Below are 24,790 nucleotides of genomic sequence, written 5' to 3'. Positions count from 1 at the left end.
ACCACATAATTGTAATTTTCTGATTAATAGTACTTGGGATCTTAAACACCAGAGGATCTAATGTTCTTTGGGTTGAATGAGTGAAAGGATTTTTTTGATCTGTTGAAACTGAAGGTTTTATTCTGCATATTACAGTCCTAGTGATAAGTGCATTACAGAATAAAGTGGTCATAAGAACTAATGACACCAACTGCACATAAAGAATTTGTCTAGCTGTTTACAGGTCACTGTATCCAGTAGTCAAGGAAGAAGGACCTATACTGGGCACAAAACCTACGAAGTATAATAGTACCCACTTAATGATACCAAATTTTTGCTTACCAATTACTGTACAATATTTTTTTTTTTTTTTTTTGCTTGAATATCTTATTCAAAGTGATGCCTTTAGCAAAGTAGACCTTTCATATTAAATCATAACTAATCTGCAGTTCAGATTATGCTAAAAATTACATGGAACAACCATTGGTTATCATGAATTGCCAAGTTTGGGGTGTATTAGACATTCCTTGTAACTTGTTCAGTATTTGTCCTTCTCCATGATAACCTTTCCGTTTTAGGAACATGTTGCAAACCAACTTTGTTGAAATAAAACTTGACTTACCCGAGGGTACACTCGAGCCCCCTATTCTATCTTATTTCTCTCCCTCTTGTTATTTTGAAGTTTTTATAGTTTATATATAACAGATTTATTTTAATGTTGTTATTATTCTTAAACTTCTCTTGTAGTATATTTCCTTATTTCCTTTCCTCACTCAGCTATTTTCGCTGTTGGAGCCCTTGGGCTTATAGCATCCAGCTTTTCCAACTAGGGTTGTAGCTTAACAAGTAATAATAATAATAATAATAATAATAATAATAATATTAATAATATTAATACACTTATTTGATCCATCAAAGAATTGATGTTTAAAACTTTCTTCCTTATTTTTTCGACTGGGTCAATTGGTACTTCGGTTGCTTATATGAATATATTTTTTTTTTTTTTTTTTTTGCTCTGATAAACCTCCATGTGCATGAAATTTTATTTGCTATAACTTTGCCAGTTGTCAAACAGGCATTACATTGGTAACCAAGACACATTCTGCAAACATGTAGATTCAGTTTTTACGTGCAAATGATTTTCCGAGGACCAATAATACATTTCTTAAGAAAAATTTAAGGACTGTCCTTGTTAAATTTATATTTTTACCCTTTCTATAAACTGAAATGCATAAGATTTTGCTCCTTTGATTTTTCATGTAAACATAACTTACTCCAAATAAATATTCATTATACTTCATTAGCTCATACACATGACATGAGACTATTCAAAAGATGTTTCTTATAACTAAAACAAATTCCACATAAGTAGTAATCCATTTCCAGTTTTTACTACAATGGAATAATTTTTCTTACATTTTTTTTTCAAAGGTAATTGGTTGTATTCCGTACTGGTAATGTATATTATTGGATATTAATAATTTCACACTGTGTATCTCCACGTTGTGTACAGAAAGCCACACAAAATGTATACTACTGAGTACTGTACTATAATTGACATGATGTTTCTCCTGATTTGTACATTTAAAGACACAGTATTAAATTTTATTCTGTGCTATGCTACTGTATTGCCATATTACGTACATATCACATGAGAGCAATTTCGTTTGCAAATTGTAAAGATATTTAAAAGTACAGAAAATTACAAGTGATTTTTTTTCCATCAACCCCTATACTGTTTGGGCAGATACTGATGCCCGTTATATGGTTTTTACAGGCGGAGTTGGCGAGCTCGAAAGGTGGGGTTGCACGATGTAAGGATGAGGATGATCCAATAGCTCTTTTTCACCATCCTGCTTGTCCTGTATGTGAAGCAAGTTTCTCCTTCCCATCACAGCTGAGACGACATGTTCGTCATGAGCATCCTGATTTTGATGCTCGATTACTTCCTCATAAATCCTTGACATTTTCTCCCAAGAAAAGTTTAGATGTAATGCAAGTGGAAGTGGAAGAAAGTGCATTAACAGATGATCAGCCTTTAATATACGATCTTCGATGCTCTTGGTGTGATCAGGATCACAATGTCAAAGAGGAATATGATGACCATCTAAAAGAACATGGTGAGAAGGCTTTTGGACAGTACCTAGAGGCTTTACAAGATGCAGCATCTCTAAAATCTAATAAAAGACAAAAATCTTTAGCTGAAGAATCCGGCGACAGCTTTTCAAAAGAAAAACCAACATTGGACAATAAACCTACTTTAGAATGTAACTGTTGTGGGTTTAGCTGTGCAGATGAATGGACACTTGAGACCCATCTTGATATGTATCACAAAGATGTGTCTAGAACATGTGGCCTTTGTGATGAACAATGCTGCGATATGTATTCCTTGCATGATCACTTAATTCATCATTTTCACGGCGTGATAGTGTGTCCCATATGTCCTATCAAGTTTTGTGCAAGGCATCATTTGTTGTCACACTTGACAGTTTGTCATCTCTCTGGCAGTGCTATTATTTGTAGTGAATGTGATCAAAAATTTGAAACTTACCAGCTGTATGAGGTGCATCTTATGGAGTTCCATGGTAAGGGAGCCCTCAGAGTATGTAAAATATGTGGGAAAGGAGTATTAGTTTTTGACTATTACAAGCACGTGGAGGAACATAGTGCCTCAGGAAAAGGCACAGTAGCAACAGGATCTCTTTCTTGTAACCTTTGCTATAAGAAATTTGAATATTCCACTCAGCTGTACCAACACAAGTATCACAAGCACCCTGAGGCTTTCAGTTTCAAGTGTGATGAATGCGAAAGGAGATGCAGAACCGAACGTTTACTTTTTATGCACAAATGGGGACATAAATATGGTTCACATCAGTGTCCTGTTTGCCGATTAAAATTCCGCCAAGTCGACCAACTGAAAAAGCATCTTTTAGCTGCTCACCCAGACCAAGATGGCTATTCATGTAAATACTGTCCTCTGACTCTTAAAAACTATGCAACATTTATTGCCCATTGCAAGTTCAAGCATCCTAAAGAATCAGGGTACAAAAGACCTGTGAGATGTAAGGTCTGTGGTGAATCATTTGATCATAAGATGCAATGGAAATACCACATGAGGAATCATTACTCCAGAGTTTTACAGTCATGCGAAATATGTGGCATCGCTGTCAAGAACTTGGAAATGCACATGAATCTTCATACAAAATCTAAAAAGTTTGAGTGCAAATATTGTGGAGTTGTTTATCATAATAAGGCAAGTTATCATTTTCATGTCAAGAGAGTTCATATGGGAGATGAAGTTAGGAAATACATATGTGACACGTGCGGAAAAGGCTTCCTGACTCCAGCTGATCAGCGTATACACATAGCTCGTGTCCATCAAGGCGAGAGGAATTATTGGTGTCGCACTTGCAATAAAGGTTACAAGAGCAAGGTCTCCCTAACCTATCACGAAAGGCTTCACACAGGGGAAAAACCACATAAATGTACAATCTGTGGAAGAACGTTTCGTGTCCCTTCGTATCTTAAGCGCCACATGGAACACGATCACAGGACTCAATACACTGGGGTATATTTCAAACAGGGAAGACCCAAAAGTCAAGAAGGGCGAGGTCAAACACGGCGCCCACAACGGCAGACAAATGAACCTGTCGAATGTGTCAGTATGAGTCAGGCAAATGGATCTATTCCGGAAATTGTACAAATAACAGTTCCAATGGAAATGGGTGAAGAAGTAGTAGCAGCTGTTGACAGTGTGCAAAGTCGCCGTTATAATACAGAGCAAGATGGTTTTGTTTATGTTGTATATGAAGAAGTTAATGAATAGGTAGTAAATACAATTTACTGTATTTTATAATTTTCAGGAAATGGACACAGTAAATTGTCCTAAAATTCTTTTCTTTAAAGCTCTGTAATAACGGAAATTATGCTCCTATAGTCCATTTCTTTTAGCGATTCATATTTGCACCGACCGTTCCCTTTTAGCTCGGAAAAGTTTCCTGGTCTCTGAATGGTTAGAATTATCTTGTCCAACCAATCAGCGATCAGGAAACTTTTCCTGAGCTAAAAGGGCACCGCTGCGGGTCGGTGCAAATATGACTCGCTAAAAGAAATGGACTATAGTATGTGTCTTTTCCTGGATCATAAATTGGCAATGCTAATATGGTATCTCAAGTTGATTACAAGTTTTAAGTTTTCATAAAGTCAAACGTGCTATTGGAACCTTAACAGTAGGAACAGTTACTGTAACTTTTTCATATCTGCTGTTTATGGTAGTTATGTTAGCAAAAGGCTGTTATTATACTTATAAATTATATTTCCGTTTAGGAGAAGAAATTGTATGATTTTTTTAAGATGTTTCATTGTAGTAATGCAATTACTGCTGCAACATTTCCTCTGCAAGCCGATTAGTATGCATGTCCTAAAAGACGAAGAAAGCTATTAAGGAACTTTTGATTTTTTGAAGAAAGGATTTGACACTCTGGTTGTACATTTTTTTTTGTTGTCTTCCTAATTTAAATTTTTAGCAACCAAATAAGATTTCAGAGCCCATATTTGCAAAAATAAAAAGTTTTATAGGAAAGTTGTTAAACTTTATGTAGCAAACTTGGTACTGTACTGAATTTGAAAAAATAAACATATTGAAATTAAATAATCTTGTGATTTTGCGGACAATTTATCTTGGCCTAACTACCTATAATCACTCTACCCTAAGCAAATACCAACCGCAGAGATGAACTTGAGCTCTAATCTCCTTAGCTTCACGGTACGGGGTCATTAATCACGTGTGATCCAAGTATCGACACATGAACTTGACCTAAGTCGGGTTGACCTAACTTGATAAATTTACCGCTTAACTACTGTAGTAGTACTGTTTCCTATCTACATACTCCTACTTGCTGATATCACAACATTCAGCTACAACTTGACTCGCGTAACTTATTCCTACACACTAAAACTCGTATACTCCAATGCTCAAATCTCCCCACAACCTCACAGGTCGTGGGTCAGGCCTACAAGAAAATTTCCCACTCATTCTGTCTTACCCTTCAACATCTGCTCCCTTTGTTCACTCCTTATACCAGCAGTCCCTTTGCTCAGAACACGGCACTGATCTCATGATCACCTCACATTCATGCAAACATACCTACAACCATCATACATACACAATAACTGTTCGTTTATGACATCACAAGTCTAGGATGCATTGTAGCACAGTACAGTACAGTACACCGTCCACCAATTTTGTTCCGAGAGTAGACATCTGTCACCCTACCTCATTCCTGTTTGGTTGTACATTAGGCATTGGGTGGTTTCTCCCATACCTTGTCTCCAACTTAATGGCTGGAGGCCCATTTGACTCAATGTCTGCAAATTCCAAACTGAGGGGTGTCACCATTTGTACTGGAATACCACCAGTTGATGTAAGGATCCCTCATACTGTCCCAAACATGACTTGGCAACATGTTATACTAGAACACTGCCTTCATCGGGGTAATCTGCCCTTTCTCAGCTTTGGCCTTGATCATCCTGTGATACCTGTCAACGATTCTGTTTCCACTCAGCCTATATGCTGCCTTCAAGAACTGCCAGATAGTCTTCCTGTCATGAACTTCCTTGACAGCTTCAGAATGGAAAAGAGCCCTGTTGATTATCAGCTCCTCATCTACTGGCCCCGCTCTTCAGGAACAGTCCAACCAGTACACCAGAACTTTACTCCCTCTCACATGAGTCTTCCAGCAATGTCCCAGCGATGTTCTGCCATCCAAAATTTCAGATGTTACTCGACCTCTTCCACCACCACCACCACCGTTTCATTAACCAGAATACAGTATCATGAATTCATGAGTTGGTACTGGACTTCCTTTCCCACATATCATGGTAAGTAACCCCACTTCGCCACACCAGCAGCAAATCACAGTTGACTTTGGCACCTTGCAGGCCTTCACAATATGTGGGCCTTGACATTTAATGCATATTACCCCATGCACATTACCCATAAGTGTTGGAGCCTTTCTGTCCACTAACTCGATCATCACTGTTCGGCATGCTGGCTCTTCAACTGGCCTACACCAACTCCTTTTGCAGCCATTGCTGCAATGAGTGTTTGCATAATTATCCTTAGCATTTATCACTAACTGGTCCATAGGCCAACTCAAAACTGGGCAATGGGTGCAGCTCTGCCATGTTCCAGAAACCCATACACGAATGCCAAATTAATAATTGTTTCCAACCCTTCACCCTTGTACTCTTCTAGCCCAGCCATCGCAAAGTTTCATAGATGAAAATATCCACCTGCTCCCAACTCCACTGCAGCCTTTCCAACTGTCCATATGCTGAGACTTGACTTTATGTAAAAAGCCTGCTTCAGCATAGTCTCTACAGTACCTTCGTGTCCTGTTGCTCAGCTTCCCACATCGTTAATTAAATACGTAGGTAGGGTGCTCCTGTCCAAGTAGTGGGATGAAATCTACCACATCCTTGATCTGTTGTAACCTAGCTATCACCTTGGCCTTGATCAACCAGGTTATCAGATCCCGTTCCCCACTAAACATTCTCAACACATCAAGTTTGATTTTTCCTGCCATGTTATAGGCCTAGATAGATTGTGGTTTTGCAGACAATACAATTTGTCTTGGCCTAGCTACCTATTTGCTCTACCCGATAGAAACATTAACCATAGAGATAAACTTGGGCTCATACCTACTCGGCTCCATTGTGTGGGGTCGTCAATCACGTGGCGATCAAAGCACCAATGCAGGAACTTGACCTAAGTTGAGCTGATCAAACTCACTAAATTTATGGCTTAACTAGTACTGTACTCTGTACCCTATCCATACACACTCCTACTCATTTATATCATAACATTCAGTTACAACTTTACTACCCTTATCACATTCCTACACACTAAAAGTCATGTGCTCTTGCATGAAAATCTCTACATGTACTCCTAGGGTGAGGTAAAAACGAAAGCTAATTACCCACTCCTCCTGTCTTTCTCCTTAATGACTCTCCCCTTCTTTCTTCTTTCACTCTTTACACTGACTTTCAGAAAGTTTTAACAAGAAATTGCTTCCTTATGCTACCCTTTTCTTTCGCTTTATCAACGGTTGAATGAAAATAAAGAAAATTGACGGAGTCAAGTTTTTTGTAATTTATATCGCATCATGTTAACAAATATTAAAAATTATTCATAAGAAGTCCTCATCCTGAAAAAGGACAAATTTTAAAGAATGATCTGTATTTTTTAAATCTTTCAAAATAATTTAAAGATATCAAACATTTCTTATCATCATAATAATATTGGATATAAAAATGGGAATAGATGAGCCCTATCCGGAGCAAAAGCTCTGGCCAATCTGTGTGTGTGTTTACAATAGTGGGTAGGAAGGAAATTTGAAACTGCAATACTTGTGCTTCAGAAACTGCTTGAAATACATTACCTCCAGAAAAAAATATCGAAAGTCATAATCTATAATCAACTTTTCAAAAGATATAATAAAGTTAAACTGATAAAAATATATAAAATAATATACTTAAGTTTGTAGACAAATTTTGCTTCCAGCATGGTTTAAAAACTGAAAATATAACATTCCTTTTAAAAGGGAGCGAGGCACAATTCTGAATATTGTACAAAACTTGAGAAGATGAATAAAGAATTTTTTTATATTTGAATATGCTTTTTTAACGATTACTTGCATGCAGAAAGCAAAATTTGTGTTGATAAAACAGATCACCTAATCACAGTACTTGTTCAGTGGCTATTTTCCTCTTGGTAAGGGTAGAAGAGACTCTTTAGCTATGGTGTGCAGCTCTTCTAGGAGGACAGTCCAAAATCAAATCCTTGTTCTCTAGTCTTGGGTAGTGCCATAGCCTCTTTAACATGGTCTTGCACTGTCTTGGGGTAGAGTTCTTTTGTTTGAGGGTACACGAGCACTATCTTATTTCTCTTCCTCTTAATTTTTTAATTATGGTTTAAATATGGAAGATCACAAATAGGGTTCTTTATTTAAGGAATGCAATTACACCAATAACTAGATAGGAGAAAGTTCCACATGGTAGTAGACTATTAAAGCTTTAAAGGCCGATCATGAATGGCAGAAGCAAGGGACAGTGACATTGCACTAGTACTAGAGATTGACCATTTATGATCAGTGCCCAAGCCTCCTCTCCACCCAAGCTATGACCAGGGAGGGCTAGGCAATGGCTGCTGATAACTCAGCAGATAGACCTATCGGTTTAACACGGCATTGGATCAGTGTTATGGACAGGTAAACTTAAGACCTGATAGTACTGATTTTTTAAAAGAGAATTACTCCTCCCGATTATACAGAAAATAATGCCAGGAGAGGGGGATGATTAAAATGGTTTATTAGTATTATTATTACTAGTGTATGCAACCTGTCAAAAAATGATGGCTAAATACTTAGATGGATATGTACGTCCACACAGATTCAACCCTTCCCACCCCTCTCCATTTTCTCTTGGGGTACCTTGTCTCATCTGGGTATGACTATTTCCTCTCCCCCTACTCGAGGGATGGGGGAGAGACCGAGTAGTTATATGTCTGGTAATGCTGCTGAGCATATTATGTATGTATGTATGTATGTATGTAAGTGTGTGTGTATATATATATATATATATATATATATATATATATATATATATATATATATATATACTGGTATATATATAAATAAATAAATATATATATATATATATATATATATATATACATGTATATATATATATATATATATATATATATATATACATGTATATATATATATATATATATATATATATATATATATAGCCAGATACTTGATCTTTATTACATAGGGGAGATTATTATTTGTTTAAAAACTATGGCTGCCTCAGTGGTATTAATTCTGCAATCTTCCAGTAACAACAGAAAAAGGGGTTTTATCAAAATAATAACATGAGGCAGCCATAGTTTTCAATCAAAAATGCATGAAAGAGGGTTTCATAGAAATAGTATTATTATCATTATTATTATTATTATTATTTTCATTATTATTATTATTTTCATTATTATTATTATTATTATTTTCATTATTATTATTATTATTATTATTTTCATTATTATCATTATTATTATTATTATTTTCATTATTATTATTATTATTATTATTTTCATTATTATTATTATTATTATTTTCAGTATTATCATTATTATTATTATTATTATTATTTTCGTTATTATTATTATTATTATTATTATTATTATTTTCATTATTATTATTGTTATTTTATTATTTTCATTATTATTATTATTATTATTTTCATTATTATTATTATTATTATTTTCATCATTATTATTATTATCATTATTATTTTCATTATTATTTTCATTATTATTATTATTACTTTCATTATTATTATTATTATTATTATTATTATTATTATTATTCATGCTTCCCTTATTCACATGGAATTTCCCTCAGTAATTAGGAAATTTTTCATAAATCATGGTACAGAGGCTATGGCACTACCCAAGACTAGGGAACAATGGTTGAGCTGCTTACCATGGCTCCTTATCATATTGTGGATAATTAGATATACTACTGGTTTCCTTCATCCTTAAAACAGTTCCTTCTTTTACTGATATATCTCTCTTCATAGTTTATATATGACAGATTTATTTTAAAGTTGTTACTGATCTTGGGATATTTTATAATCTTTAATTAATAGTTCTCGTATAGTTTATTTAATTTATTTATTTCCCTATCCTCACTGGGCTGTTTTTCCCGTGTTGGAGTCAAACTTGGGTTGTACTTTAGCTAACAACAACAACAACAATAATAATAATAATAATAATAATAATAATAATAATAAACGGGTTTATGACTGCAAGGTTTTTTATCAAAACCTTCCGGAAAAGGAGTAAAAAAAAAAAAAAAAAAAAAAAATTGTGGAGTCACGGGAATACAGTCTTGCTACTGAATTGGGCAAACGAAAAGAATAGTTTTTAAATTAAGGCAAAATTTCAAAACCTAATAATTTAATACAAAATTGTTCTGTATAAACGAATATGGCTATTGGTACCTGAAAAAATGGTACCCACTTTAAATCGGAAGTTACTAAATATAGGAATTGGGATTCTATTTTTTATTTTATTTTAATATAACTTATTTTTTTTTTGTATCTACTCTCATCGTAAGGAACACCGGTGTAAATGTTTCTTTTATGATTATTTATAATTTAAATTTTATTTTTACAATTGATGCCAGTAAACTTTGTTTCAAAGTCATTTAGTGACCCTTAATGATCAATGAACAATCGGCTAAACTTATTTACTTAAATGGGGCACAGTAAACAAAGATGTTATTTCATGCAAAAGTGACTGAAACATATCCATCTTGCAGGACGTGGCCTGCCACCAGCACTATGAAAATGAACAGACTTTCGCATCGGAGGTTAAACCCTGCGATTTCTCTCAATTTAGCAGCAGGCCAGAACAACCTGCAATTGAAAGTGGTGCATTGATAAAAGGAGGTTCCTCTTCCACAGAGGCAGGTCAAGAAGAAGAAGATCCGGTTAAGATATTTTCTGATAAACAGTGCCCCGTGTGTGAAACTGGTTTCCTCAGCGTCACTGAACTGGCGCACCACTTCAGAGCTCACCACTCCTCTGCCGAGTCCCTCAGCTGCAGTCATTGCAAAATGCAGTTGCCTCCTGTTCTTAAATCGTTCATCAAACATTGCAAGAGTTGCTTTCCAAAAGAGCAACAAGCTAAGCCAACCAAGTGGTGTGGAGTGTGTCAGAAAGAACTGACGAGGTCAGAATATGTGAAGCACATGGCTTCCCATAAGATGCTCCCTTGTCCGATATGCAGAGAGCAGTTCTCCAAGAGCGCTCTGCCGAAGCACATGTCCACTCATGGGCAAAAGGTAACGAAGGTCTTCAAGTGTATAGACTGCTCCGCCATATACAACGACGCCTCCAATCTGGCAAATCATAGAAAGAGAAACCACCTAGGGCAAGAGGCCAGGCGCCATTTGTGCGAAGTGTGTGGCAAAAAGTTTGTCGCTCCCTCAGAGCTGCGCATTCACGTGACTACAGTGCACCACAACACGAGGAAGTACGTGTGTGAATTTTGTGGCTGGAGGTTTAAAGTGGCTTCAGAGCTGTCCTACCATAGGCGAACTCACACAGGAGAGAGGCCTCACGTGTGCAAAGAGTGTGGTGGTGCGTTTATCAAGCCTAATGCCTTAGCCAAACATGTACGATTGGTGCACAGAATGGAGTATCAAGGCAGATATAAAAAGCGCTTGAGTAAATGTCAACAAAATACGAAAGATTCACCACCAGAAACTTCTTTGATTTCGAGTGGAGGAGCCTCTGGATCTGTAGAAGTTTCCAAAAATAGCCAGGTGGTAAAAAACGAAGTAGCCTCCTCTGGAACAGCTGATGTTAATGTAAAAGTGACAGAAATGTATAGTTTGACTGAAAGAAAATGGTTAAATTATTCGCAGTTATAGTGAGATGTGTTTCAGGATGATGATGGGAGAGGAAATGTTACTATTATTACTAGCTAAGCTACAACCCTAGTTTGAAAAGCATGATGCTATAAGCCCAAGGGCTCCAACAGGGATAAGTAGCCCAGTGAGGAAAGGAAATAAATAAACGATATGAGAAATAATGAACAATTAAAATATTCCAAAAACAGTAACAACATCAAAACATATGTTTCATATATAAATTATAAAAAGGCTTATGTCAGCCTGTTCAACATATCATTTGCTGAAAGTTTGAATTTCTGAAGTTCAACAGATTCAACCACCCGATTAAGATCATTCCACCACTTGTTAATAGCTGGAATAAAAGTCTAGCCGATTCTACAATAATTATGAACCATAATTGGCGTGGGGCAATAAGGGTTACACAGTACTACAAAGTTCCTATGTAAACTGTATTTTTGGTTTTCTTGATTTCCCAAAATTATGCATAAAGCCATTTGCTTTATTTGGTATATTAATGCGGTTTAAACTAATCTCTTATATGTTATTATGAATGTAAATATGAAAGGGTTTTCTAAAACCTTCAGTTTATGTCTTTTATTTTAGGTTATTTTCTTGTTGAATATACTTTTATTTTTTGATGTACGAGGAGAAATATTCAAGATATATTGAGCCCTCGCAAGATTTTGAACCATTAATATTCAAGGGAATGATGAAAACACTATTAAAGTCATTTACAATATTATTATACTTTACTAAATACCATTCAACTACATTATCAACGTTGAGAGGTCGTATAATTATTATTATTATTATTATTATTATTATTATTACTAGCCAAGCTACAACCCTAGTTGGAAAAGCAAGATGCTATAAGCCCAAGGCCTCCAACAGGGAAAAATAGCCCAGTGAGGAAAGGAAATAAGGAAATAAATAAATTATGAGAATAAATTAACAATATATCATTCTAAAAACAGTAACAGCGTCAAAACAAATATGTCCTATATAAACTATTAACAACGTCAAAAACAGATATGTCATATATAAACAATAAAAAGACTCAAGTCAGCCTGGTCAACATAAAAACATTATAGAGATTAATTGTGAAGAATGGCACTCAAGTGCTCGTTTCCATGGTTACGATTTTTAGTAAGAAAATAAATACATTTTTACCTTTGGAGGAGAGTTTGGTCAATAATGGTGGTAACTTTGTCAAGAGTGAAGTCATCGAGTGACATGTAATGTATACAGTATATTATATGAATGTGTCCATTATTTGAATAATGCATCTATTATATGAACAAAATGGAATAAAAGATGTAATATGGAGAGTTCTTCATAACTTGAAAGTTGAAAAAACTTTTGTTTTTAATATAAAAATCATAAATTGCTAATCTGGGAGTTAATTTTTGAATTAAACAGTGAAATTGCATAGGTCCTTTTATTTTTGAAATTCTTAATACTAATATTAATTTGATTTCAATAAGTATTTGGAACGGCTTTGAAAGCGAAAAGTTTCATTAAAAAAGTTTCCTTCCGAGAGATGCTCAAGGCTGTAACAATTATTTATGGAAAGTAAGTTTTAAAATCTAAGTTCAAGTGTAGACATTACATTGAGAGTTGGTTTATCATGAGGGTGAATAAGTAATAGATAATAGTGGTTCTTCTAAGTTTTGCGTATACGCAAAGCATACAGAGGACGGGAATTTTTAGGTATACGCAAATCATACAGAGGACGGGAATTTTTAGGTATAAGCAAATCATACAGAGGACGGGAATTTTTAGGTATACGCAAATCATACAGAGGACGGGAATTTTTAGGTATACGCAAATCATACAGAGGACGGGAATTTTTGCGTATACGCAAAGCATACAGAGGACGGGAATTTTTGCGTATACGCAAAGCATACAGAGGACGGGAATTTTAGCGTATACGCAAAGCATACAGAGGACGGGAATTTTAGCGTATACGCAAAGCATACAGAGGACGGGAATTTTAGCGTATACGCAAAGCATACAGAGGACGGGAATTTTAGCGTATACGCAAAGCATACAGAGGACGGGAATTTTTGCGTATACGCAAAGCATACAGAGGACGGGAATTTTAGCGTATACGCAAAGCATACAGAGGACGGGAATTTTTGCGTATACGCAAAGCATACAGAGGACGGGAATTTTAGCGTATACGCAAAGCATACAGAGGACGGGAATTTTAGCGTATACGCAAAGCATACAGAGGACGGGAATTTTAGCGTATACGCAAAGCATACAGAGGACGGGAATTTTAGCGTATACGCAAAGCATACAGAGGACGGGAATTTTAGCGTATACGCAAAGCATACAGAGGACGGGAATTTTTGCGTATACGCAAAGCATACAGAGGACGGGAATTTTTGCGTATACGCAAAGCATACAGAGGACGGGAATTTTTGCGTATACGCAAAGCATACAGAGGACGGGAATTTTTGCGTATACGCAAAGCATACAGAGGACGGGAATTTTTGCGTATACAGTACGCAAAGCATACAGAGGACGGGAATTTTTGCGTATACGCAAAGCATACAGAGGACGGGAATTTTTGCGTATACGCAAAGCATACAGAGGACGGGAATTTTTGCGTATACGCAAAGCATACAGAGAGGTCGGGAATTTTTGCGTATACGCAAAGCATGCAGAGGTCGGGAATTTTTGCGTATACGCAAAGCATGCAGAGGTCGGGAATTTTTGCGTATACGCAAAGCATACAGAGATCGGGAAACTATATTTGGCGAAGCACAATTAATTTCAAGAGTTCAAAAAGAAAAATAGTTATCTTCACATTCTTCATCCTTTCATATCTTATGAGACTTTCTTAATAACCCGCATTTTGTTAAATTATAGGACCCTATTTATTACTAACTTGCAACCTCACCACCCTTGTGAGCTAAAGATCTACCTGCTGAATCATCAGCAGCCATATATATATAAATATATATATATATATATATATATATATATATATATATATATATATATATATATATATATATATATACTTTATATGTACATATACTGTATATATACACACAAATATATATATATATATATATATATATATATATATATATATATATAAAAATATATATATATATATATATATATATATATATATATATATATATATATATATATATATATGTTATACAATATATCTCTTTCAAGGAGAGGCTGTTATATTATTCTAAGGGGTCTGAGAACAAAGCACAAGTTTTTGTTGTTATCAATACCTTAATGTTTTCGTAAATTTTACTTATATATTGTTTACTTCTGTCTGTTTTCTCTTCTTTCATTTATAAGAATTGTATTTTTGTATTTAATGAAAGCTTGCTTTCAATTTTGGGGTTTTTATTCTTGTTTATTAAGAATGTTTCCTTAAGTTGAATGATAATAATAATAATAATTTGCAAACTTACATTTTTGTTATAATTTTACAAATGCTTGAAACGATTAGATTAAGAGAAAAAATAACATTATTTAATTATTATAAAAAAGAATTAACGAAAAAAAAAAAAGAAAAAATTTCAAGTCTTTTTAATGTGTCTATTTAGTATATCTTTAAAAATATCTAAAGTACTTTTGCTATTAAAAAGTGAGTGCGATGTCTCTAAATGTAAACTAGCCCTTTTTTGTATACCTTTTTTGTATATATTTCTTGACTTGTGAGATTTTTTAATGGTTATATTATTGGCAAAAATTATTTATTTACAAAAAGCCAAAATTACAACTTTAAAACTCTTTACGTTCACAATTTAGAAGTGAATTAATACACATTTTGTTAAATATTTAAAAAAAATAGTAGTATTTATTTTAATGGTTATATTATTAGCAAAAAATATTTATTTAAAAAAAGCCAAAATCACAATTTAGAAGTGAATTAATACACATTTTGTTAAATATTTAAAAAAAATAGTAGTATTTATTTTAATGGTTATATTATTAGCAAAAAATATTTATTTAAAAAAAGGCCAAAATCACAATTTGAATGATTTAACTTTGAAACTCTTGTGTTCACAATTTAGAAATGAATTAATATCCATTTTGTTAAATAATTTTAAAAATAATAGTATTTATTTTAATAGTTATATTATTGGCAAAACTTTTTATTTATTTACAAAAAGGCCAAAATCACAATTAGAGTTCTTTAACTTTAAAAACTCTTTGCGTTCACAATTTAGAAATGAATTAATACGCATTTTGTTAAGTAATTAAAAAGTCTGAGTAATTAACTGCAGACAAGTAGTTTTACGTTCCAATTTAGAAATTAATTAATACGCATTTTATCATGTAATTACTAAAATCACAGTAATTAACGACAGACAATAAGTTTTGCACTCCAATTTAGAAATTAACACACATTTTATTATATAATTACTAAAATTACAATAATTAACTGCAGACAAGTAAAGTTTTGCGTTCCAATTTAGAAATTAATTGATACGCATTTTATTATGTAATAACTAAAATCACAGTAATTAACGGCAGACAAGTAGTTTTGCGCACCAATTTAGAAATTAATACACATTTTATTATGTAATTACTAAAATCAAAGTAATTAACTGCAGATAAGTAGTTTTGCGTTCCAATTTAGGAAATGAATTAATACGCATTTTATTATGTAATTACTAAAATCACAGTAATTAACTGCAGACAAGTAAAGTTTTGCGTTCCAATTTAGAAATGAATCAATACACATTTTATTATGTAATTACTAAAATCAGAGTAATTAACTGCAGACAAGTAAAGCCTGAGAACAGCTGCTTATGAAACAATGTATTTGCAGGGGGATCAGCTGGTGCAAAATACTAAGCAAGGGACACCGGCTCCTCCTCCTCCTCCGCCCCCCACGCGTCGCATAGTCACGGTGCCGCCCATTTTCAAGAAATGTCCTCACTGCACGACAATATTCATGGACACCACGCAGCTCGCCTCCCACTTGGCCCAACAGCACAAGGACCACAAGGAGGAGAGGATCTGCCAAAAGTGTCGGAGGCGCTTCTGGACCTACGAGGACAACGTCGCTTGCGATCCTTGTCTCCAGAGCCTGAGGATGAATGCCATCCCGAGTAGGAGAAGCCTCGAGGAGGATGTCATAAGTACTTTCACGTGTGGCCATTGCGATGTGGCCTTCGACTCTCGTGTTCTCGTTGAGCTCCACTGTTTATCGACCGGTCATAGCATGGATAAAATCAGTCACTTCAGTCATAAGAAGGATCTCAAAGTGAATAGCGGGGCTGATGACTCGGAGTCTACAGCCGATGGGAAGTTAGAGTCCCCTGCTAAAAAGGACACGTCTTGCGAGGATATAATTTCCAACAGTAAAATGTTTATTGGCAGTTTGAGGAAAGGGCAAAAACGTCGGCTTATCAAGAAGAACCAAACATTTTGCGAAGATTGCCAGCAGGAATTTAATTCGGTTTCGAGTCTTTATGCTCACTTGAGGGACACTCATCCTACTTTGTTTCCTCACGAGTGCGGCGTTTGTCGTAGGAGATTTACCCTCGAGGTAAGCGCGAGGGAGCACGAACGAAAGCACGCAATGGGAGAGTTGCAATGCCCTGCTTGCCCACTCCGATTTTCTCATTTATCACATTTGCATCACCATGCGCGCACAATTCACCCGGACTTCACCGACTTCCGCTGCCAGTACTGCAACGTTACAACGCCCACAGTAGACGCCCTTCAGTGCCACATCAAAGTCCACCATGGCGACCGTCTAGGATTACCGGCCGCTTTCACGTGCAAGGTGTGCAAGGAGACTTTTCACACCGGCAAGGCACTCGCGACTCACCGCTCTAGCCGCCATCCGGGCACCGCGGAGTGCCACATATGTGGCGTCAAAGTAGGCAGGAGGTATCTCAAGAAGCACATTAACGCCGTTCACACCAAAGAAAAGGTTCACCGATGTGAGGAATGCAAGGTTGAATTCTATTCGCGCACAGGCTTAACTGGACACCAGCGTAGACACCACGTCCCGAGGAAGTTCTTCTGCGATTCGTGCGGGAAAGGTTACGTGCACAACGTGGAACTCCAGCGCCATCTGAAAGCTCACCGTAACCAACGCGACTTCAAATGCGATTATTGTAATCGCTCCTTTTTAAAAGCCGTTGACCTGACTTACCATCGACGTTCGCACACGGGAGAGAAACCTCATCAGTGCGAATTGTGTCCCGAGTCGTTTATAAGACCGTTGGGCCTCAGGAAGCATATGCTGAAACACACCAGCGTTAAAAAGGTCAAAAGGCTTAAATACTCGAAGAAAAAGATTGATGAACTGGCGTCCTCTGTCATATGTCAAGATGCCGAGAGCGACGAACGTAGTTTGGAAACCCAAGGTGCTAAAGAGGACAGACTCAACATTGTCGAGACAGGTAACGAGAGCTTGAATGAAGCGCAACCTTTGCAAACATTCCCAGAGGCCTCCCTGGTGCCACCCAACCTCGCACCAACGCAGCGCCTCCAAACGACAATGCACCAGTTAACACCCGCAGAGTTGCAGGTGCAACAGCTGTCAGTGACGGATTTAGACGGCAATCAGCTGGAAGGACAGCTGGAGCTGTCGCAAGTGGTTGAGGATCTCAGCAGCGGAGAACTGCTGGAAATGAGTCCAGGTTTGCTGCTGGAAGCAACGGACGTCCAAGTGACAGATGCCACCATTGCAGGGAACGTGGCAAGCGGTGCGACAGAAGTGCAAGGGGAGACTGATGAAAATAGTCAGACATCTCAACCTGTGCAAGTGATTTACGTAGTTGAGGACATTTTGAACCCGTCCATTTGTTACCACAAATCGATGGAAAATTGTTCTAAGTGTAAAGATAATTATAGAAATTACTTCTAATTCAGATGTTTTTAAGTTTGAAGTTATTAATAAAAACAATTTTTATCACTTATGCTTTTCGTTTTCTAATTCAAGAGCAGAGAAGAACTACTATTCATATTTTTAAAGCATATAATGTTTAAATTTGAGTACCCTAATGAAATATGACTAAGAATTGATGTTAGATTAAAATTCATTGCCAACAAACAACAATGAATTTTGGTGTTTCGTTGTTTGCTACCAAAGGTCAAATTTTATCACATATACTTACTACATGTTATTGCCTTGAACTAACAAAGACTATTTATGTATCGGTACTCTGAAAACAGATTTAAATGAGATACTAAAGTAGAAATTATAGTACTGAAATAGAAAAGAGTAATAATGAAGAAATTCAATGAGTGTTAATATATGAAATAATCGCAAAAACGTTAAGACATCACAACAGGTAAGTATAAAATTAACAAATTTAACATAGCAATTGATGGGAGTCTGATTCCTAGGTTAGGAAATCACGAGGATGGTTAAGGAATGGAAGGGTTAAAATAAGTCAAAATAGAGAATCCTCAGATTGAGGTGATAAGCCATTATTATTATTATTATTATTATTGTTATTATTATTAATAATATTTAATTATATATATATATATATATATATATATATATAAATATATGTATATATATATAAATATATGTGTATATATATATATATATATATATATATATATAAATATATGTTTATATATATATATATATATATATATATATATATATATACACACATATATAAATGATGTTGATGAATGGAGAAGTGTTTATTTAAAAGCTCAAGATAGAGACGAATGGCGACATCTAACCGAGGCCCTTTGCGTCATTAGGCGTAGGAGGAGATGATATATATACATACATACATACATATATATATATATATATATATATATATATATATATATATATATATATATATATATAATATACACACTTAGAAAACGACCTAGCAGTGGGATGATCTGCCTACAATAGCAAAAGACATATGATAAAATAACCATATAAAAAGACACTCTAATTTATTATCAGAGTGTTGGGTGGCCTGCAATGCTCGTCTGTGCAATTACGTAAAAGATTTATATTTCACATAATCTATATTGATATGTGGTTCGTATTCTATGCCAATCTATTCACTCGCGTAGGTGTATAACACGACTTATTGTCTACAAGATCTTTACTGTCTTTGTAAAGTAAAATTAGGTCAGCTAATTTCCTGTTACCAATCCCTTCCAATCCTTTTCCACCATCCCCAACAGTTCTATGCATTACAAAATCCATGAGGAGGATCAACAGCATAGGTGACAACACATTCCCTTGGGGTACTCCGCTGTTCACTGGAAATTCATTTGATAAGTTTCCACTAACATTAACTTTGCACTTGCTATGCTCATGAACAGACTTAATCAATTTTACATATTTAATAGGAACTCCACACTATCAAAGGCTTTTTCATAGTCCAAAAATGCCAAAAGTGGATTTCTATATTCTACACATTGCTACACAACGTGTTTTGAAATAAAAATTTGGTCAGTACAACTTTATATATATATATATATATATATATATATATATATATATATATATATATATATATATATATATATATATATGTATGTATATATAAATAAATTATTTATATATGTATGTATATACATACATACATTATATATATATATATATATATATATATATATATATATATATATATATATATATATGGTTAAAATATTATCTTTTGGATGAGCATAATGGATCTGGCCAATTAGAAGACGTCATCTAGATTCCCATCTAGAGGTTACAGAAATTAAGGCTTTTGACGGCATTATCAAATGGACGATATCTGGGGTTCGGGTCTTTAAACTGATAAAACCCACTGTCTTGGGTTAGAGTTCTCTTGCTTGAGGGTACACTCAGGCACACTATTCTATCTTATTTCTCTTCCGCTCGTTTTTCTTTCTTTTTTTAAGTTTTTATAGTTTATATATGAGGTTATTTTAATATTACTGTTCTTAAAATATTTTATTTTGATTTTTCATTACTTCACTCGTAGGTTATTTATTTCCTTGTTTCCTTTCCTCACTTGCCTATTTTCTCCTTTTGGGGTCCTTGGGATTATTGCATCTTGCTTTTCCAACTAGGGTTGTAGCTTAATAATAATAATAATAATAATAATAATAATAATAATAATAATAATAATAATAATAATAATATCCGGAAAGAAAAGTCGTTAATTGATAAGAAGGAAGTGCCAAAAAAAAGCAAGATAGATAAGTTAAATAAACAAGAAACTGCAAAGATTGCAATATAAATAAGTTAAATAAATGATAAGAAGGAACTGAAAAAATGCAATATAAATAAGTTAAATAAATGATAATAAGGAACTGCAAAAAAAGGCAAGATAACTGCAAAATAGGCAAGATAATTAAGTTAAGTAAATAATAAGAAGGAACTGCAAAAATGCAATATAAATAAGTTAAATAAATGATAAGAAGGAACTACAAAAAAAAAAAGGCAAGATAATTATGTTAAATAAATGATAACACTTGCAGGCTTCACGATATACGTTATCGTAAACGACTGGAATAATAAAAAAAAACTTACAAGTAATTAGTAACAATTGAACGTCTATTGATAATCAGAGAATGTATTTATGGTTCATTTGTATAGTGAAGTTAAGAATACTGCCTTTTGACTTCAAAGATCAGTATTAATTTCTACTTATTTGGATTAACCGGAAGTTGAATATTTTAGCGATTATATAAGTAATAAAATGGCTCGTCATAATGTTTAATAATTCTGACAGAAGGGAAAGTTACTATATTTATATATTACTGTATAACTATAATACATCACAATGCTGAAAATGGCTGAAGTTTTGCTAAAATTAACATCCCAGTTTAAACTCTTAACAATCCTATTTCTTAAAATCCCATGAATAAAATGCGTTAGATACAACGGTTTGTTTTGTGTACTAGAAGTCATAATGAAACTAAATTTACCTGTCAAAATGACATTCTCTGCTAATGTTAAGGTCCTTTAGAGAGTAAGGTTCCATTGCAGTATAGGACCAGAAAAGCAGCCCTTAAAGTAAGGACATTCTCTGTTAATGTTAAGGTCCATTAGAGAGTGAGGTTCCCTTGCAGTATAGGACCAGAAAAGCGGCCCTTAAAGTAAGGACATTCTCTGCTAATGTTAAGGTCCTTTAGAGAGTAAGGTTCCATTGCAGTATAGGACCAGAAAAGCAGCCTTTAAAGTAAGGACATTCTCTGTTAATGTTAAGGTCCATTAGAGAGTGAGGTTCCCTTGCAGTATAGGACCAGAAAAGCAGCCCTTAAAGTAAGGACATTCTCTGTTAATGTTAAGGTCCTTTAGAGAGTAAGGTTCCATTGCAGTATAGGACCAGAAAAGCAGCCCTTAAAGTAAGGACATTCTCTGTTAATGTTAAGGTCCATTAGAGAGTGAGGTTCCCTTGCAGTATAGGACCAGAAAAGCAGCCCTTAAAGTAAGGACATTCTCTGTTAATGTTAAGGTCCTTTAGAGAGTAAGGTTCCATTGCTGTATAGGACCAGAAAAGCAGCCCTTAAAGTAAGGACATTCTCTGTTAATGTTAAGGTCCTTTTAGAGAGTGAGGTTCCATTGCAATATAGGACCAGAAAAGCAGCCTTTAAAGTAAGTAATGTGCTGGTGATCAATGTTTACAGACGATGACATTTTGGATTTATTAAAGTGAATATATCTTATTTCTTTGCAGAATTCCAAAGACTCAAGACCAGAAGACATGGAAGCGCATTGCTCAGAGGAGTTGAAAGTTCCTGAAGAATCTAGAATTACAGAGACAGAAAATAAAGTTGAAATCTGCGAAGGAGAACCGTCAACTCATGTGGAAACTCACAGTCCTTTCTGTAAAGTTCATTCTGATTCAGCTGGACAACTCATGACTCAAATCAAAGCTGACTCTAGTGTTGAACCTGCTCATTGCAGCTGTAATGTCCAGATAAGTTTCAAAGCGGAACATGTGAAGCAAATGATGGTACACTTTAAGAAAAATTTCAAGTGCCCAAAGTGTACATGTGCATATTCTTCCTCTTTGCATCTAGCTCGACACCAACAGCTTGTTCATAGTGGAAAAGTACAATGTACAACTAATGGTATAAATCCCTCACAATCAGAAGATTTGTTAAAAATTGGAAAGGAGTGTGAATACTGTGATGAATTGGTAGAGACCGACGCTTTTGAGCACTTGAAGATTCATCTACAAGGAGAGAATGAATGTCCATTGTGTGCCTCTGGTTTTCGTACTTACGAGTCCTTGAAAGCCCACATGGAGAAACATCATACACAGTTCCTACAGCTGTTTTTGAAAAATGAAACTTTTACAAAGGAAAAGGCTGTCAAAAGTGGAGAAGTTGAACATCGCATTGAATTATGTGATGTTTGTGGAAAGGCAGCATCTTCATCTCAAAAATTAGAACAGCATCGTTATTCTCAGCACCCTGAACACTACCCTTGGTCGTGCCTCGAGTGTAAACTATCTTTTCCATCCAATTCTGATCTTGAGAATCATAAGTGCCACAAGGGAATACTTCAAGGCAGAGGTAGGCAGAGCGGGAATAATGTCAAAAAACTGAAAACCAAAACCAAAGATCAATCACAGCATAATGAAAAGAAATCAGACCCTCTGAAGTGTCCAGTGTGTTTCGTTACCTTGAAGAACCGCAAAGCTTACTGTGACCATGTGCGATCTCACAAGAGACAGGGGCTCAAGTGCGAATTTTGCGACGTGAAATTGAAGTCTGTGGCAAATCTGCGAGCACACGTAAGCACACAACATACTCACAGCGAAATCCATAAGTGTAAAACCTGTTCTCGTGAATTCTTTTCTGCTGGTAGACTTTCTTACCACTTAAGACGACATCACACGGACCGAAACACTTACAAAAATCTATGCTACATTTGCGGAAAATTTTACCCCTACCCAAGTGAACTGACATTGCATTTGCGGTCCCACCTCAATGAGCGCCCATACAAATGTAACCAGTGCCCTAAGACCTTTATGAAGAAGGTGGATCTCACCTATCATATTAGATCCCACACAGGCGAACGACCTCACGTGTGTCCACACTGTGATGCTCGATTTCCGAGACCAAATACTCTTATGAATCACATTCGACAACAACACCAAGAGGTCGCTCGAACTAGCACTTCGGACGCTTCTACAGCGACTGATACTACCACTGCTGGGAAGACAATACGTTCTTCTTCAGAGGCAACAATACGGACGCCGAGTTCTAATGAGACAGTAGTCACTCCTTCTACGGACATTGTCCTGACACCAAATAATAAACATAATAACACACTGCAGGATCAAGGGGAAAGTGTGGATTGTGTGGTAACTGTAAATGCTGATACTCAGACAGGTGAAATGCAGCAACAGTGTGACAGAAGCGTGATACCTTTAGTGGAAGGGTCGTTAGTTGAGGCTGTGGTGGATGGGCAGGTTACAGAGATGCAACCAATACAGTGCGTACAGGTTGAGGGCCTTGCCCCCGGACAAACCGTACAGGCAGTCCAGGCTGTGCCTAATATGATGGAAGGCATAGAGTATGATGAGAATGCTTGTGCGTCTTATCAGATTGTTCATTTGCAGATCTTGTAGTTGCTGATAATATGATGCTTTACTATTTATTTATAATCTTTAGAGAGAAATGAAAGGACTATTTTTTCTATTTGTTTAGTAAACTTGTCTACACAATGTACCAACAGACTTTGATTAAAAAAGCAATGTAAGCAGTCAGTTTTTATTCATTAGAATATGATTTTTAAACCATTTTCTAGTATGGCTATGAGACTAAATTTCTTTGTGATATTTCTTGTTAACCGTTGTCCCGACTATTTGAAAAAAAAAAAAATTTCCCTTCAGCCAAATAGGCCTAATGTCAATCTTTACGAGTTACATATTCTTGAATAATAAAATTAATAATAATAAGGCGAAAAGGAGGACAAACTGGTAATAATATTACCTAAGCATAAAGGCACAAATTTGTATAATACATGACTATAGGTCTACCCGCTGAGTCATCAGCAGCCATTTCCTGGTCCTCCTCATTAGTGTCTGCAACCTTACCATCCTTGTGAGCTAAGGTTGGGGGGTTTGAGGGAGCCTATAGGTCTATCTGTTGAGTCATCAGCAGCCATTTGCCTGGCCCTCCCTGGTCCTAGCTTGGGTGGAGAGGGGGCTTGGGCGCTGATCATGTAAAATATGGTCAGTCTCTAGGGCATTGTCCTGCTTGCTAGGGCAATGTCAATGTCCCTTGCCTCTGCCATTCATGAGCGATCTTTAAACCTTGGTCCTAGCTTGGATAGAGAGGCGGCTTTCGCGCTAACCATGTGTATATATGTTCAGTCTCTAGGTCACTGTCTCTTGCCT

General features: G+C 35.5%; 2 protein-coding genes across 2 annotated transcripts in view; both read left to right on the top strand.

Moving 5' to 3' along the window:
- The window catches only part of LOC137646665 (uncharacterized), a 70,311-nt gene extending 51,975 nt beyond the window's left edge, over window positions 1–18,336 (top strand). Inside the window, exons 12-16 of the mRNA XM_068379770.1 lie at window positions 1,757–3,767; window positions 5,281–5,859; window positions 6,851–6,933; window positions 10,368–11,420; window positions 16,282–18,336. Coding sequence (XP_068235871.1) covers window positions 1,757–3,767; window positions 5,281–5,859; window positions 6,851–6,933; window positions 10,368–11,420; window positions 16,282–18,336 — 5,781 coding nt within the window. The remainder of the gene's footprint in view (window positions 1–1,756; window positions 3,768–5,280; window positions 5,860–6,850; window positions 6,934–10,367; window positions 11,421–16,281) is intronic.
- Window positions 18,337–22,141: 3,805 nt separating this feature from the next.
- LOC137646664 (zinc finger protein ZFMSA12A-like) lies at window positions 22,142–24,019 on the top strand. Its single transcript, XM_068379769.1, has one exon. The coding sequence runs from the start codon at window positions 22,142–22,144 to the stop codon at window positions 24,017–24,019; it is 1,878 nt and encodes a 625-aa protein (XP_068235870.1).
- The last annotated feature ends 771 nt before the right edge of the window (window positions 24,020–24,790 follow it).

This window comes from Palaemon carinicauda, chromosome 9 (assembly GCF_036898095.1).
Source record: "Palaemon carinicauda isolate YSFRI2023 chromosome 9, ASM3689809v2, whole genome shotgun sequence".
Lineage (NCBI taxonomy): Eukaryota > Metazoa > Arthropoda > Malacostraca > Decapoda > Palaemonidae > Palaemon > Palaemon carinicauda.
This window is presented reverse-complemented; position numbering and strand designations above follow the sequence as displayed.